General features: G+C 35.6%; 1 protein-coding gene across 3 annotated transcripts in view; it reads right to left on the minus strand.

The window, feature by feature from the left end:
• Positions 1–16,920, minus strand: part of LOC106674153 (moesin/ezrin/radixin homolog 1) — a 46,651-nt gene extending 29,731 nt beyond the window's left edge. Inside the window, exons 1-2 of one of the 3 annotated variants that reach the window (XM_014406716.2) lie at positions 16,911–16,920; positions 8,982–9,026 (exon numbers count right to left, since the gene is read on the minus strand). In XM_014406716.2, the coding sequence (XP_014262202.1) occupies positions 8,982–8,993 (12 nt within the window). In that variant the 5' untranslated portion in view covers positions 8,994–9,026; positions 16,911–16,920. Of the gene's footprint in view, positions 1–8,981; positions 9,027–15,562; positions 15,676–16,910 lie in introns of those variants that run through there. The other 2 variants (XM_014406713.2, XM_014406715.2) reach the window with 2 other exon arrangements.
• Between the last annotated feature and the right edge of the window lie 223 nt (positions 16,921–17,143).

The raw sequence follows: 17,143 nt of genomic DNA on the forward strand, positions 1-17,143 counted from the left end.
AATTGAGATAACTTGGGAAATATTTGTAACTTTTAAGCAATTCAGTTGTTCCTATACTTTTAAACTGACAAGGGTTTTATTTTGTTGAGTGCGCACGTGTGAATGGCCCAGTGTTGGTTGGAATGGATGAAATTGAAAGCAGTTACGTGAAGTTAGAACAGCAATTCTTTTTTCAAAATTAATTATTACTTTTTATTTCTGAAAACTGGCAATGTATTAGTATACATCCCATAAGTATTTTTAGGTCTTATTTTTTGAGTTTTTAGAACATGTATTGTTAACTCATGTCAGCAGAATTTTCCCTATTCTCCGGGGGGTCTCCATGAAAAGGAAAAATATATTAACAAAACGTCTGTATATTTAAGTTCGTTTGTCCATACTTCAAAACAACTTGACCGGACATTACATACAGAAACAAATATATTAATTTCTTAACGTAACTTTCTTTATATATAATAAAAGCACGAGCTTGATAGACTTTGTTTAACAATTTGTTTTTTAAATAAAACAAAAACAAAATAATTAAAAACAGAGGGATTTGTAAATTTAAAACTATAATTAGGTATATTAAATGCTTTTATTGAAAAAAAAACGTACAAAACTTTAAATAAGCTAAACACAAACATCATGAACAAAAGGTTCTATCTGGGTCCTCTATTCTTATTCTTGGGAAAAATAGGGTTGTTTCATTGCATTTAGTAATGATAGTTCTGTGTCCCTGGCGTGCGTTACCAGTGAATGTATTTATTAGCGTGAATGTATAGTGTAAGAGGGTCACATCTCATATCTCGCAAAATATCGAGTACCCCACCGAACTTTTAGTTATGTGGAAGTTGATGGAGGAATATCGAATACTCCACCACCTTAATATGTAACTAGGAAAGCATTTACTTAAGAATGAGTGAGCGTGTGAATGGGTTTGAGTCTAGGAACTGCATGCGTTGGGTGCTTTATTGACCTAACCTAGCTGTTGACAGCCCAGTAGGAGCCCGGACTCGGTGCCTGGACGGATAAGATTGAGGCCTGACCCCGGACTGCCAAGACCCAAGGTGGGTGATTCTCGAGGTCTGCCGGTAATTTATTGTAAATTACCAAACTCGGAATTGCCGGTGGACTGCGAGAGATGATAAGCTCAACTCTATACATGTGTGTACTTCATGGAAAAGTGAGTTGACATACCCCATCTCAAATAATTTTAAAAAAAATATTTGTATGTTAATATCGATGTGATTCCTTTAACTTTTTATTGGGTTTCTTTCATGATTACGACTTTCAATTATGTCGGCCAAAAGCTATAACACAAATGTTTACAATACGGGCTAAATAATGTTGATTAAGTCAACACAAAGTTTTAAGTTTAAGGAGTAGACGGGTGATATCTCGTCGGAAGTTTGCCAATATGCATATTTACGTTTATCGTTTAACAAGTAAAAAATATTAGGTTTTGTGTGAATCAGGGATGATTGACTATTAAAGATTTCTTATTGTTAATCGCAGTCTTGATCACGAAAAAAATTAAGTTGTTTTTCTCACAAACGTTCTATCTAGGCTGGGATTCGTTCTCTGTTTAATTACATTTAACTTTTATGAGGGAATATAATTTTTTTTTTAAGTGAATTCACTTATTCTTTTGAATTATAGATTATAGGGGTAGGTTTAAAATGTAATACGGGTACAATGCACACTAAATTTAGGGAGAAAAACGATTAAGCTTAGGTGTTAAGAGTTTCGTAAAGCGAAATAAGTAGGATTTCTCAAAGATGTAGATGAACTTATAGCTAGTTTCCCGCCGTAGAATTCGTCCCCCAAAGCGGGTTCTGAGTCTGCCGGATTAACAACGGAGGATTACAACGTCAAGTAGATCTTTTCAGGACGGCTAGTACTCTCCAGACTAATACGACCAGCCGAGGTACCCAACGGTTCTTACGCAAGCTCTTCCGTGTACTCGTCCGGTACGACGCTCCCAACTTATACGCAATTTTGTTTTGGTAAATTTGAAAAACGGAACGACCCGGTATTCGGCGACTTTTCGAGCGCATGTTGGATACTAATCTAACAAACAAATACTAACGTTTGATTTATTTATTTTCCAACTTGCTTAACTTTATAGTGTTACTAATCTATGAACCAATGAAATAATGAATTTGAGTAAATAATTGGTTTTTCTTAAAAGCATGGTTTTAAGTCGAGATCTAACCCGGCAGCTGCTTACAAGTACAACGAAGGACTTAGCGTCCGTTAACGAAGTCCGAGGTGTACCGCGTTCTACCATCCAAGATGATGTACAGCGGTTTAGGGCTACCGAAAGTCTCGATCGAAGGTACTGGTAGACCGCGATGTTTTACGGCTAGAGGACTCTTACCGCATTAAGGAACCGTCATTAAACGGCTTCCTTGATAGGTAGACAAACCCCAAACGGTCCATAATGTAAGGATGAGCTCTAAAACAGTAATTAGAAGGCTTCATGAGAATACAGTCTCTAAACGTCTCGCGTCAGGTTCTCTACTGCTGAAAAGGTATCGCATTCGAAAAACAGCATCCATGACTTTTCCATCACAGAATGGATCCAAACAAAGCAAAAATTGAAGTGGATAAACTCTAGCGGCGCTAGACACGGTAAACTTATGATGAAACAACCCTCACCAAGACTGGCAAAATCACTGCTGCAAATGGAGAAGCCTAAACTCAGAGGGGTGAAGAACTATTTACCGGTCACTGGCATCTGAGAGAAAACATGTACATAATAGTAGGAGGAAACGGCCATCCATATCATCTTCGAATGCGAAGCAACAGCTCAATGGAGATTTAACCTAACATACGGAAAAACTTAGGGAATCAAATTGTAGCAGCGACAGTCAATGACATGATACTTCTAAGGAGAAGGATTGAATCTATTGCACTGAACTAAGGAACTAGGAAGGTACAATAAGGCTGCAGTGCCTGGGCAGTACAAACCCCGCTTCCCAGTATCGTTACTACCATATTACGACACTTGAGCAATGGGGTATGATCTCTTCACACAAGAGTGCCGGTTTGGTTTGTGGAAATCCGATGACCCGGACCGTGTGTGGAGAAGACTGCTTCATGTGTCATGCGTGTTATAACCTTTTCAAAAACAGTCAACGTCCGGCCCGTACCGAATCGAATATCTCACAGAATGGATCTTTGCACTGAAGTAATTAAAGAAAGTTCTGGAAGCTGTGGTTCCATTCGATCCATTTATTGGGGACAACTTCGTGTTAATGCGTGCTACTGCTAGACCGCATGCAGCTCGAGTTGTCACCCGTTACATAAGAGGATGTAGGGATTAGGGCAATGAATTTACCCAGCACGTTTTCCTGGCATGAACCATACAGAACACTTTTATGGGACAACATAACGATCGTTCACCGCATCTAACAGTCTAGACGTTCTTTTTCACAAAACAAAATCCGGTCGCCTATTATCGGAGGCTAGGAGACTTAAACATCCGCAAGGCCAGGGGAGGTAACACACGTTATCAAGAAATAAAACTAGGTAATTGTTAGTTAAATTTTAATCTAAATAAATTTCCTGTGTTTTGGTGAATTTCCTTTCAAATCATCAGAATTAAATAAAAGTTATTGAAATTCACGAATTTCTGATCTCGTTTACTTTGGTTTACATTAAAGAATGTTGTAATCAATATAACGAAACAAATAGATATAATTTGAAATAAACAACAAAATTCGAGTGTCCGGTTGGTTATTTCGTTTTTGAGTTTGTATGTATATTTTTTTAAGAATAAGAGTCGATTCGACCGAATACAATTCACACACGTTCTCATTATAAAATCTGTTCCCAAGTTATGAGGTCTCACGAATACGAGGAAAAAGTCCACTCGGAAAAGAAAAGTCAATTGATAAGAAATTGAAAGACAAATCAAGATTTTTAAATTATATAATTAAACAAGAATGTATTTTACATTTTTACATAGGACGCTTCTTCATTGTTGGGTATCATGCCATGTCTTTAAACGATAAATCACTTCATTATTTCATACAATCCAATATCGTGTACTATTTTTTTTTGTTTTATCGCTGTCCCAAATTACTCAACAAAAATTTCAACGTAATTCTCCACACTAAGCTGCAAAGACGAACAACTGATAAGAAACTTGAATTTATAAATGAACCCATGAATGAAATAAAATTTTATCGTCACACTATAAGTATTAACATATCATTTTTGAGCGAGCCACCGTTAAATGTGCAAAATTTGAAAAGTTATATAAATGGGTTTTCAAGGGTTTCTAGGTGATTATTAAAGAAATTGTTTTAATTTGAAATAATAGATGTAGCATACTAGGTCAAAAATCACGCTCGATTTTTTTTTGCAAAATATCCATCCTTTTTATCAATATTCCATTCTAACTTAAAAACAATTGATTCATGATTAAAACTTTTCAGGCATAAACAGATACTGCCAGATATCATCGTCAGTCAAACAAGAATGTCACAGCAGTTCAAATTTTTAGCTCTTCGAGTTGCCGAAAAAAAAAAATTGGATCCGTTGGTTAGTGGTACCTGCAAATCAAAAGCGGACGTACTTCCTGCTCCAGTACGAATGTATTTAGACGAAATTCACTTGCCTTTAGCTGGAAAGGTCTTAAGAGCTGAAGATGGAAGGACCCTAGAGACGCGGGGATCACGCGTGTCAAAGGACAATAAAATCTGTTCAGAATATTTTAACACCCCGACCCACAAAAGACGCGAGTTGTTCATTTCTTCTGAAAATTATACTTGCCTAAATACGAGATTAATAAAATTTAAAAAAATCACGGTCTGAGAACAAAATAGAAAGCAGATGAAAATTTAAGCTTATGTTAAACTATTCGACCCTTCAAAAAGTTCAGCATCTGAAATAGTTTTGAGATCTAAGTTTTGTGAGGATAGATTTTTACGGCTGAGGTCATCACCGGACATCCGCGTGTTTTCCTTCTTTTTCTGGTCTTTCGCGTGTATTTTTTGTTTTAAACTGCGTCTCGCTATGGTTACTGACTCTGCTTTTATATGTATACTAGTCGGTATACTAAAATGCTAGCCTCTCGTTTGTACCTCAGGTTGTCAACTATAGGCACAAAATATACAATACAAAACATACATCACCACAAACATAGAAGCCTGGTCACTTTCATTCACCGGAGTAATCCATATTCCTCTGGGCGGGTTTAAGCAACTCCTTCCTTTCAGGCTAATAAATTACATTCATTCCAATAAATTTACGTAACTCGATACAAACATAAAAGTCTGGTCGCATTCACTCCCCCAGAGTTTTCAATATTCCTCGGGTCAGAGTTGCACGACCCCTTCCTTTCCCGCTAATAAATTACATTCATTCCAATAAATTAACATTAAGTCAACAAAAGCATAAACGCTACATACGTTTAAAAATCCCTACAGCCCTGAGGTACCTGAACAGCGATCTCTGCCCGCTGCCGTGCCCCATGAATTCGCACAGGTCTGTTGATATGCCAAAATGTTTTTTTATACAAGCCTTCTATAATTGAAAAGGTGTTCAACCCTTTATTTCATCCTTGCATAACAGGCAACTACGCGGTCGCTTTCCGGCCAAAAGGTGCCCGTATGCTATTGTTGTAGGACCTATGCGCAGTCTTGAAGGTATGACCTTTTCCCTTATATTCTCCGTGGATCAGAGATCAACGTTTTTCTTAACCTGCCACAGTTTGACAGAGCAATTTTTCTTTTCTCGAACCTAGCGGTTTTTCCATTCTCATTTTACTGTATTTCTTTGACCACCCTGTCTGATTTTTCGTTCCTGGCCATCACCATTCGCCGGGAACCCACGCCAACACGACCTTCTTCCCATTTTTGTCGATCCCTTTTAACTGTTCTTTTATCTTCTTTACTAGGGGCCCAAGCTCTTCTGATATTCTGGACCGTATTGGGCGAGTACCGCGGTGAGAAGGGGTGACAATTTTTTAATTTCACCCCCGTGTACATAGCACACCCCACGCCCTCTGCGTTTTGGAGCCATGGAGGGTCTGGCATCTCTATATTCAACTATAGAACTTCAAACATTGCTTTATATGCATAGTGGGGTGTCTCATTTTTCTTTAATTTTGCCATATCTCACCGTACGATGGAGGGGAGTAACCAAGGAGGCGTTTCTGGTAGCTTTCTGCCTCCATCTGGTTCATCTCATCTGGTTCAGCTCTATTCCCCGGGGTGCTATTTCCTTGGCCCTCATGGCTATAAGTATGTATTTTGTTATTTGAGGAAGAAGGAAGAAAAGTCACGTAACGGTTATTTGCACATTACGACCCAATGTTTTTCAATACACGTTTTAAGAAAAATTTTAAAGGCCAATTTTATGATTTCATATGTAACTTTAAATTTTTTGTAGTAAAATAATATTGAGATCTTTAAAACTATATTAAAATCCAATAAGCTTTATTGAAAAGTTTATTTAAAATGTTCAACTTTTAAAAAACAGTAAATAAACACAAACATAAAAATAATAATAATACAAACCTACTATAAAACTGTACTTCCAAAATATAAGCAAGTAGACTTACTATTTATGCTTATTTCAAGCTTTTGTAGCATAATCTTGTAATGTATTTAAATAATTCATTCTATAAAAGTATAACTTGTATTTTGATTTTTAAACAAAACTGATGATGATGATAAGATTGTCTGTGCTCTACGCATCTCCTTTACATTAATAGTTAAGAGGGCAGTGGCCAGTATAGAAGCATATAATATTTCTAAAATCCTGCCTGGTGAGAGGATTTCCTTCGTCTCCCTTTTTGAGAGATTTATATATCTTTTAGCTTGGTATAACTGGTGCTTTTATACAGTGTTTGGTGTTTTTTCTCAAGCCATTTTTCCAGTTCCAGCTTAATAAGCACACCCACCCATGGGTGAGAGAGCCGCCTCTTTTTTGGCTAGTTGGTCAGCCTGTTCATTTCCTTCTATACCTACATCCAGGAATCCACTTTATGGTAATCTTGTTGTTTGTCCATAGAGTCATTAAGCAATTAGGCAGTGCCAGACAAATTGGCGTTAACATACGAATTTAGTGTCATTGTGGCTGCCTGACGCACGCGCGCGCGCGCACACACACACACACACACACACTTATTGTATTACATGGACTTCAAGTTTGAAAATTGTTAGAGTTAGTCCAAGGGTCTATGCTAGGGTGTACTTCGGCCCTTTTATACAAAAAATACTTACAAAGTAATACTTTCCTACACTATACTGAAATTTGAATGAAACTCCGAATGTAATCACATTAAAACATTGTTAGTCTATTTACCAAAATAATAAAGGATGATTTAGGAAAACTTCTTACTACATTCCCAAACCCAATAATATCAAAACTGACAACATAAGTACTAATTATAACAATGCATCTGGTGTTGCAGCTGTTGTCCTAAACCAAACATCTACCCGGAAAGCAGACATAGTACAATAATATAAATATACACATGTATTTATAATGTAAATTTAAATCATAGGTTAAAAAGGAATCTTTGTAAATGTAAGAATATAGTGCATATATTATGTGGTATGTCTATACAGTAACGTACATATGTAAGAGTGTAAATAAGAAAGATAGCTCCCTCCAAAAAAAAAGAGGATAAAGAAAAAGAAATGTTATTGTTTTTGTTTCTTATTATTAAGTAGCATTAGTTTCTTTATCATATTTGAATGGAAAATTAAAAGGATAACGATGAGCCTATACTCATGCTGAGACTGTTGTTAGTCTGACACCATTATTATTTTTATTACAATTAATTAAGGTTTTTAGTTGAGATAAAAAAGTCAATGGCACGAGCGGGATTCGAACCCACGATCTTCGGCTAGATACGCCGCTGCTCTACCACTTGAGCTATCGTGACCTCGATCCACTCGGACACTAACTTCCCATCTCAACCCCATCTTTTGAATTTTCCCTCCTTTTTGCCATTTTTCAACTAAAAACCTTAATTAATTGTAATATATTAATCGGTCAAGCAGACCACGAAATTAGTGAATTTAAGTAATTATTATTATTATTGGCCATACAAATCTATGGGAAATGTTTAAATTAAGGACCAAAAATTCTATTTAAAGTACATGAATACATTTTATAATTTAAAATGGGATTTTTGCATACATTTGGCCTTCCAAATTAAGAATTTTAAAAGTATAATTAAAGCATTGGGTGGCAACAGGATAGATTAGTTTATGAGTGAATGTTTGGAGTCAAGAGCTTTATAGTACTCGGAAGGGATATAGCAAACCTAAGATAGAAGGTTTGGATGAAAGGACGCCTTAAAACGCCTTTAAAAATAATTAATAATAATAATAATAATATTCTCATTTATTCTTTCATTAATTCTTTATTGATAAACCAAGATTATTCTAGTATGTTGTAAAAAAATAAAAATAAAATAAAGCTAAGTGTTCTTGTCCTTGACTAGGCAAAGAGTACCGTTTAAAACATGATTAAAGCAATCACCTTTATCTTCATTAACTGAAAGCAAGCTTATCTTTAGTCTTCAATGAAAATTACATAACCAAACTGAAATGCCTTATTTAGAAAAAAAAAAAAAAAACTAAAAGTTTAAAATTATGTTTTGGGCTAGTAAACTGTAGAAAGAGGGACTCTTCTCCAAGAAATTATATTCAAAATTTTAAAAAATACAAGTTTTAATTATAAAATATAATTACAATCATTAGTGTTACAACAGGGCAGGAAAATCTAAATCTTTAATTCCTTAATGGTTAATTGAAATTTCTTTCTATATTTTCATTTCAGTACATATATGAGTAGATACATAATAAACATACTACCTAGACTCAATTAATTAATCTTTTTATGTAAAGGTTTTCATTTCAACCAAAAACCTTACATAAAAAGATTAATTAACTGAAAGAGTAATTTGGTCAATCAGGCCACTAAATATAATGGATACTACCTAGTATCGAAATAAAAAAAAAGTAACTTACTGATTTAGGCATCGTGAGGTTTTTATTTGGTCCCAAGTTCTAACTCTGAAAAAGAGAAATTTATTCATTAAATTTTCACAAAACAAAATTTCAAATAATTAAGAAAATGTGTTTAAAAATAAAAACTAAAAAAACAATTTGCTGTGGCTGGTAAATTCTTAGCAAGGTCGTACATGCAAATAGGTTTATGTGGGTCATGGGCAGACAAGGTTTCTTTTTTTGAAAATGGCTGTCTTTGATTGTAAAACAATAGAGAATAGAGTTGGCCCTTTTGTTTGGGTAACGTTTCAAAAGTTGATATGTTATAACAATGCGCCACTTACACACTATGATGGAGTTGGCCCCCAAAGCCTAAACCCAACTTAACCAAATTAGTGCGTTTTAATGAATGTGAAATTTTTGTGCTAGTTTTATGTTTTTAAGCACGCTAATTATAGTTAAACAAAATATGAATTGACAAAACCAAAATGTTTTTAATGAAAAGTAAAATAAGAAAATACAGATTCATAAGATACACAGGATTTAGTCTAATTAATTAATTGTAATATATTAATTGGTCAAGCGGACCACGAAATTAGTGAATTTAAGGAACTAAAAGACAATTTGAAAATCTTTTTCCTATAAAATTTTTATTTAATAGCATTCAGTTTTCTAATAGTGTGACATATCAATTTTGAAATACATTGGACAAAATTAACACATTAACACTTAAATTTTAATGTATTTAGGTTCATAGGTTTGGTTGTAAAAATAAGACATTTAAGTGTAATATTTATTTTTTTTAAATTGAACAAAGAACAAAAAATAATGGGAAAAAACTTTTGGCCCATTTAATACCAAGCATTTCCACCCGGCACAAATTCAGATAGTCATCCACAATACGTGCCCAATGGGGCCTGGCTGGCATTATCCAGCATTAGCAAGAATCACTCAGATGTGGGGGGGGGGGCAAATGACACACCTTTGATTACGTCTTGTAGTACCTCGGTGAAATTAGAGATCTTCTTCGCACAACAACCAATTTGGTGTGGGTGACCAAGGAAATGTCACCCCACAACATCAATGACCCACCATGGAACACCACCTGAGGAACCATACAGCATGGGACATCCCTTTCTCCTGAGCGTCTCAATATGAAATTACTCCATCTGAAGATTTGAGGCCAACTCTCACCTTATCTGTGAAGAGAACTCATCCCGAATCTTCCAATGTACAATCCACATGTGTCTGTGTGAATTAAAGTCTGGTCATTTTCTGAGCTGTGTTAAGAAGAGGTCCACAAGCCCAATACCAGGCCCTGAAGTTATTTTCATTGAGCTTTCCTCTTACAGTCCTGGAGGAAATCAAAACATTTCGGACTTGTCTTATCAGATTTCTTATCTCATTTGCCGTAATGCTGCCGTTTTGTAGAGATTGATGAATTTATTGACTCTCCCATCTGTAGTTTCTCTGAAGTGCCAAAGAACCCTTCTTATTGTAGTGATTTAGTCTGTTGGCGACTTAGCATTGGCTGTATCCTTCTTCTAATAATGTTATGACCCTGACAATGTCATTCTCACTCAAATGCCTGACTGGAGCCATTGAAAAAGGTTTAAGAATAAGAATAACATCAAATGGAAACAAAAAATTTAACTGAATGCGATCTTTAAGCATAGCAGAATGGAAGGGCATAATGCTACTTTTTGTGAACATGGGATTAACCAGTACAAATGTAAATAAAGGAAGTAAATAAATTATTTGCTGTTTATTTTGACTATGATAGCTCCTAATTACATGTAACTAATGTAGAAAGATAATGGATTTAATTTTAAATTAAACAAATTGCGTTGTGTATTACATTTGTCCATCAGTGTATATCTCACAATAATGAATTAAAATTAAGCCATTTTGCCTAGGAGCCTAATAGATTCTGCCCAAAAACATTAATATGCTCACCGTGATTTAAAATATAAAATTAAACTAATGGACTAATAATTAATAGAATTTAATTAATGGATTATGGATTAATGGAAATCGTTTTTATGGAGACAAGTCAACTAATGATTTTCTTTTAGAAATCTAAAATCAAAAACAAGCTTTCAGACAAGATTTAGAAAACTGAGAAGAAAAAATAAATAAAACACCTTTAATTTAGTACTCGCTTTAGTACTTCGAGTAAAAAGCTATCAGATAGCAAGGAATAAACAATTCAAAAATAAAACTGATTGTTATGACTATATTGCATTTTTAGTGCCAGAGGGCCAGAACACAGAAGTTAAGTCTGGAGGATGAAACTTCCCTCATCTGACTTTTCGTTACCATCTAGGGTACCCAGACAACAGACACCTTTTTGCCAAGATGCTCCAGCTTGTGGTATTTCTCCAACAAGAACAACACCACAAGAGAATCGACAGAGAACCTTCAGTAACCTAAACAGGCTGAAGGAGTAGGTGCAGACTAGGTAGGCAGCACCATCATCTCGAATCACCCCATGTGTATACCAAATCATGTACACTTCTGCCGTTTGTACAGTGAGGAAGGAGGGACCTCGAAGTGGACGCACCCTCATGATACAGGAATATAAATAATAAATACTTGTATTTTATGGTAATTATTGCTTTACATTTCTCCAACAAGAACACCACAAGAGAATCGACAGAGAACCTTCGACTGTTATCATTTAAATTAGTAAATTTTGTTGTCTCATTATGAGGTATCTATTATTGCTAAGAAAATCAAATATCAAATCAATAAAAAAAGTAAAGTAATTCCTATCACACATGGGGGCTTAATGTCCAACTATGCGTTGAGCATCACGGACGAGGGGTCAAACCCCTTTACAACACAGTCGACTATGGTTATTCCAATTGCTTTATAATACACTCCTCAGCAGGTCTCTTTGGTAACACAAAAAAATTGTGTGTACACTCAGTAATACAAAATATTTTTTGTAACAGGGGGAGAGAGAGCATTCTATGAATCCAAATGAAGCCACTTCCCCCCTTTATAATTTAAACTAATGTTCCTCTAAATTGCCTTGTATTGTTTAGTTCCTTGCAGCCTAAAGTTTTTTCGAATTTTCTGTAGTTTATATATGATAGTTTTGTCAATGTGTTCTCAGTACTGGTCACTTTAAAAACTCATTGATACAAACCACGCCAGGCCACATTAAACCAAAAACCGCTTTATGATATTTTAAAAAAAATAATATAATTGAACTTTTTCAACTTAGTCATTATTTTTATGATGATGTTTTAAATATGTAAAATGTAATTTTTTCGTCTTGATAATTTGAATTATTTTTATGGTCTCTTGGGTTTTGAATTAATTGTACTCCTTTCAAACTATTCTCCATTAGAAAACCATGAGCTCTGCCAGGATTCGAACCCAGGACCATTAGCAACGAAAAACGAGTCGAACACCCTAATCACTCGGCTATTGTGGTCCTCTATGAATCAATAATATAATAATAAAAAATATATAAAATTTGTCCTTTGTAAACCTTTCACAAAACCCAAATTTACACTGCATGCAAATATCTGTACAAGAACTCAACAATATTCAGAACTCAGTAGACCCCCTATCCTACTACCATTCATCAGTTTGGTAGTTTACTGAAATTTTGAAGGTGCCTTCTAATAGAGCACATTTGAAACACCTTATTTCTTATCCATAATAAACAATAAATTTTTTGAACTTCGTGGGCCCTGTTTCATAATTAAATACAAACTAATACTATTAGTGTTGTAGCTTGTAATTTGTAAAATTTTGTATCATAATAAAAAAGTACAAAAGTACAACATACAAGGGGGGCGTCGGTGGCCGCAACGGTTTAGGCATTGGCACGGCGCTCATCACTGTAAGGTAAAGGTCCCGGGTTCGAATCCAGCAGCCCTGCATTCGAACCCAACATACTTACAAATGAGCTTTTTTTTCAAAAACACCGGCACCCCGAGGGTTGATATAACCTCTGCTGCTGCGAACCCTTGTTAAAAAAACAAAAAACATACAAGTCGTGAAGTTGAAAATTGAAAGTACAAGAAAACTGTTTAAAATACAAGGAATTCCGTTTCATATTATTTTTTCTATTAATACAAATCTCTGATCACCTGTATTGTCAAAATATTAATGCTATCTTCCAAAGGTAAGATTACTTTTCCTCCTGCACTTCTTTACAATGCTAGATTTACTTTTCAGTAATGTTGATGAACAAATTACTGACTGCGTGGTTCAATAAGATGTTACTGGACATGGAAAAATCAACAGAAAATGGATCAATTTATACTTATCAAGTGTTTTTAAATTCAAAGAATCGTTCCGAATTTGTACAAGGTCGAGTCACTACTATTGGAGATAGGACCACTAATATAAACCCTTGCTGCACTTTCAGCAAAACACTCTACATTGCATTGCACTGGCAGAAAGTGGTAGCAAATTCCACACATTAGGTGACAGGCAGGCAAGATATAAGTAGTATTATCATTTGAGCATGTGGTGAATACAGTTAATACTCATTTATTTCACTCAATTTGTTACATGGCTAGAAAACATTACCACTATTATAAATCTGATATAGCTTATTTTCTTCACATGTGTGATGATGATGTGCCAGATGAAAAAGAAGTGTAGATTGGCATAGAAAGTATTCAATAAATTGTTTGTTGGTTGGTTTCCTTCTCTAACCGAATAGCTGACTGGTACTTTTGTAGTTTTTTGCTTGTTTAATTTCAGTTATAGCATTTGTGAGGCCTCCTCCATTTTGAAACAGAAAATGCATTGTATGTCAAATGTATTGTTGTTTTTTATTGGTAGTTCATGAGCTTGTATTTAAGTAATACTATTAGTAGAATTACAAAATAGGACCAAAATGTATATACCGTGCAAGTATTGTCAATTATAATGTACATACCAGCAGTTTTTTCTTGGTTTGATACAATTAAGCCTGATTTATCACTGGTATGCCAGCTGACGGGCTTACTGGCATTAGCTGTTTACACGATGCTAGTAATCAGCCTGCAACTTGAGGTACACTTTTCGACTAGTGCCAGCTACTGGCAATTAACTGGTAGTACTTATTTACATTGTGCAGGTAGTAGTCGAAACAGCTGAAGCTGTCCTCGACAGGGTACCTTTTATCATGACAACATTGTGTGCACATAGACAAGTGCTAAGAAAATCTATCCATCTGGTTTCTTTAGTTGTGTGAAGAACTTTTACAGGAATTGCTAAGATAAATGAGTCAAAAAAGGAAAACCATTCCTGTACGAGGTTGTGTACGTAATAAAGAGATGGGAGCATCCGAACAAAAAAACAGAAAGCATTTTAACAATACTTTGTTACTTTACAGATAGATAGAGAGGGGGGGAGAGAAAAAGAAGATAATTTGTGGTTCAATGAGGCAATAATCAAACTCAACAAGATTGGACCTGTTGCGTTTACATAATGCAAAAGCAGCAAGGTGCCAATCTAAAAAAGTGGTTGAGGAGTGTCAGCAAATCAAACATTTTAGCTTCACAAACAAGGTGTTTATTCTTATTAATTATTTATCTAAATTAGTTTTTCAATTCAACATAGAGAAGGCTGTGATGAAAAATTAGTGTCAAGAGCGGGACTCATCAGTTTCTACCACTTGAGCTATCACGACTTCAGCCCTCAAGTCACATCTCAACCAGCTACTTTATAATTTTTCCCTCGTTTTACGCTAATGGCACAAACAAGAACTTATTGTTAGCTAACAACAAACAAGATGTTTACTGGCATATTTACTGGCAACGTGTAAATCAGGGTTAATAATATATTCGCGTTATAAGACCAATTTGAAAAAAAGGACTTTTTTGAACTTCCATGGAAGTGAGCGAACCAAACAACCTGTTGCCATGCCTTGGTTCTTTACTGTAAAAAATTATTTACATGCACACGAGGTTTTGTGAATGTGTGTGTGTGTGTGTGTGCAGTTGATGAATAAATGGAAAAATCTACTGTTACCGTGTGATTAGAAACGAAAAATGAAAGAACCAATTTGTTTTTAATTCCGTTAATAGGTCAAGTGAAAAGCCTATCAGCACAGTGTAAACCACTCAAAAGTTTAGTACGTTTGATTATCTTCAAATAAAATGAAAAAAATGTGTGTTTAATATTTTTCATGGTGATTTAAAAATTGAATTATTTCGCATGATGAAAACATGTTTTTTAAATTATTATTATTATATTAAAAATAGTAGGACTGTGGCTGAGCTGATTGATTGAATCGACGTTGAAAGGATCGGGAAAAGGAAAACCGATCCGGGTGGGCGAGCGGCCCTTCTCGACTCCCGTTTTCAAAATTTGAGCAAAACCGTCAAATTCGTTGTTTAAAATTTGGTCGTTGGATAAAAAGTCCAAATTTGACCCGGTGAAAATTGTTAATGGATCTACCAAAAAACGGGGTTGAACAGTCCCGGGCCGAGGCGGCGTACTTGGGCCGATATTAAAAAAGTTTAAAGTCAATAATTGGCGCAATGGGTTTAGGACCGTCTAACCTAGTTACAAGGCCGATAAAATACTGATATCTGTGTCAATACGGTTTAATAGCTTGACACCCGGCCGTTGACAACAATACGTACTTACAAATTAAATATCCTCTGTACAACTGGTGCTGAAAAACATTTATTGTCAGACCCGCCCGGTGAAATGAGTAGCTATCCAGAAGTCTAGACTCACGTTGACTGACAACTCATTCCAATATGGCGGTGCCTACCGGACAAGCGACCACTAATCGAAAGTGGCATCGATGACCGTTCAACAACCAATTTGACAGAAGGGCTGCAATTAAAATTTAAAAAATCTTCAACAGAGACTGGACGTAATTTACAAACGAATCGTAAAACAATATTTAAAATAGAAAAGTTTTACCGAAATAACCGGCAAACCGGTCTTGAAATTTGCCAATTTCCGGCGAGGGGCATGCGATCCCTCCACCAGAGAATCACTTTCACAAATACAGTTATTTCTTTATAATTAGCTTATTTTCACAAATACCAAAATCAATTAGCAATGAGATTTTACTATTGTTTTCACTTTTATATAAACCGCTATTTGACAAATTCTTTGTTAAAATTGTACCATGATCTTCGTAAAGCTCTGCTTTTCATCAAGCTATAGTCCAGCATTATCATGAATTGATATAAAGCAGTCCCTAATAAACAGAGCAAATGGAACCACAGCTTCCAGGTCTTCTTCAATGTACTTTAGTGGAGTCAAAGATCCATTACCCATGGTATCAGTTCGGGCATGCAAATTGATTCTAGCTCATACCAAACTCTCTTTGGCTGTTTCTCCCATGGCGCATGAAGCAAAGCGTTCTCCACGTCTCCTTCACACGACCGGTCATCTGATTGCCACAAGCCAAACTGACACTCACCTGGGAAAAGAACACCCCCCCCCATTGTTCAAGCAAGATGCTGATTTGCGAATAGTAGAGAACCTTTTGCAGGATATCTACCGACTAGGCATTTATCACCAAGCCTTCTGATGACTGTTTTAGACAGAGCTCACCCTTTCATTAAAGATCTATTATATTAAGCTAGTTTACTAGCCTGCAAATTCACGAAAACCTGTGAGAAATTTAAAGTCATCTCATAGTTTGCCATCACCAGGATCAAGTCCAAGAGAGCAATCCAGTCTGTTGAGTAGTGGAGTTGGAATGAAATACCAGCCACACACTGTTGAACCAGTGGTGGCTTGGCTAAGGTGCAACATACAGTCTGCATGTTGTCCATCACCAGTGCCTTTGCCTAGGCTTGGCAAGGCTCGACCATAAATTCAACTTGATATATGCAAGCTTTCGTCTACTGCTACATTGGTGAGGGTATGGAAAAAGATGAGTTCTCTGAAGCCAGAGAAGGATTAAGACGCCAACTCGTACTTTGCCAAAGGAGATGGCTAGGGTGCTGAAGATTACTAAAAGGATACAAATTAAATTATTTTAACATTTATATTTTTCTGTTTACACAGAGTGTGCGTGGTGATTAGTTATTAGCCTAGCTCTTATTAGCCAAGATACTTTTTATAGGTGGTCTTAATTGAAATTGATCATAGTTGTTAATGAACCAGCTGCGATACCCAGTGGTTCTGATTTCAGTGTCTACAAAATAACAAATCTAGTTTGTGCGGAAGTTGTTACTTTATCTCATGCTATTAAAAAG

The sequence above is a fragment of the Cimex lectularius genome, unplaced genomic scaffold (assembly GCF_000648675.2).
Source record: "Cimex lectularius strain Harlan isolate CLEC.00 unplaced genomic scaffold, Clec_2.1 scaffold91, whole genome shotgun sequence".
NCBI lineage: Eukaryota > Metazoa > Arthropoda > Insecta > Hemiptera > Cimicidae > Cimex > Cimex lectularius.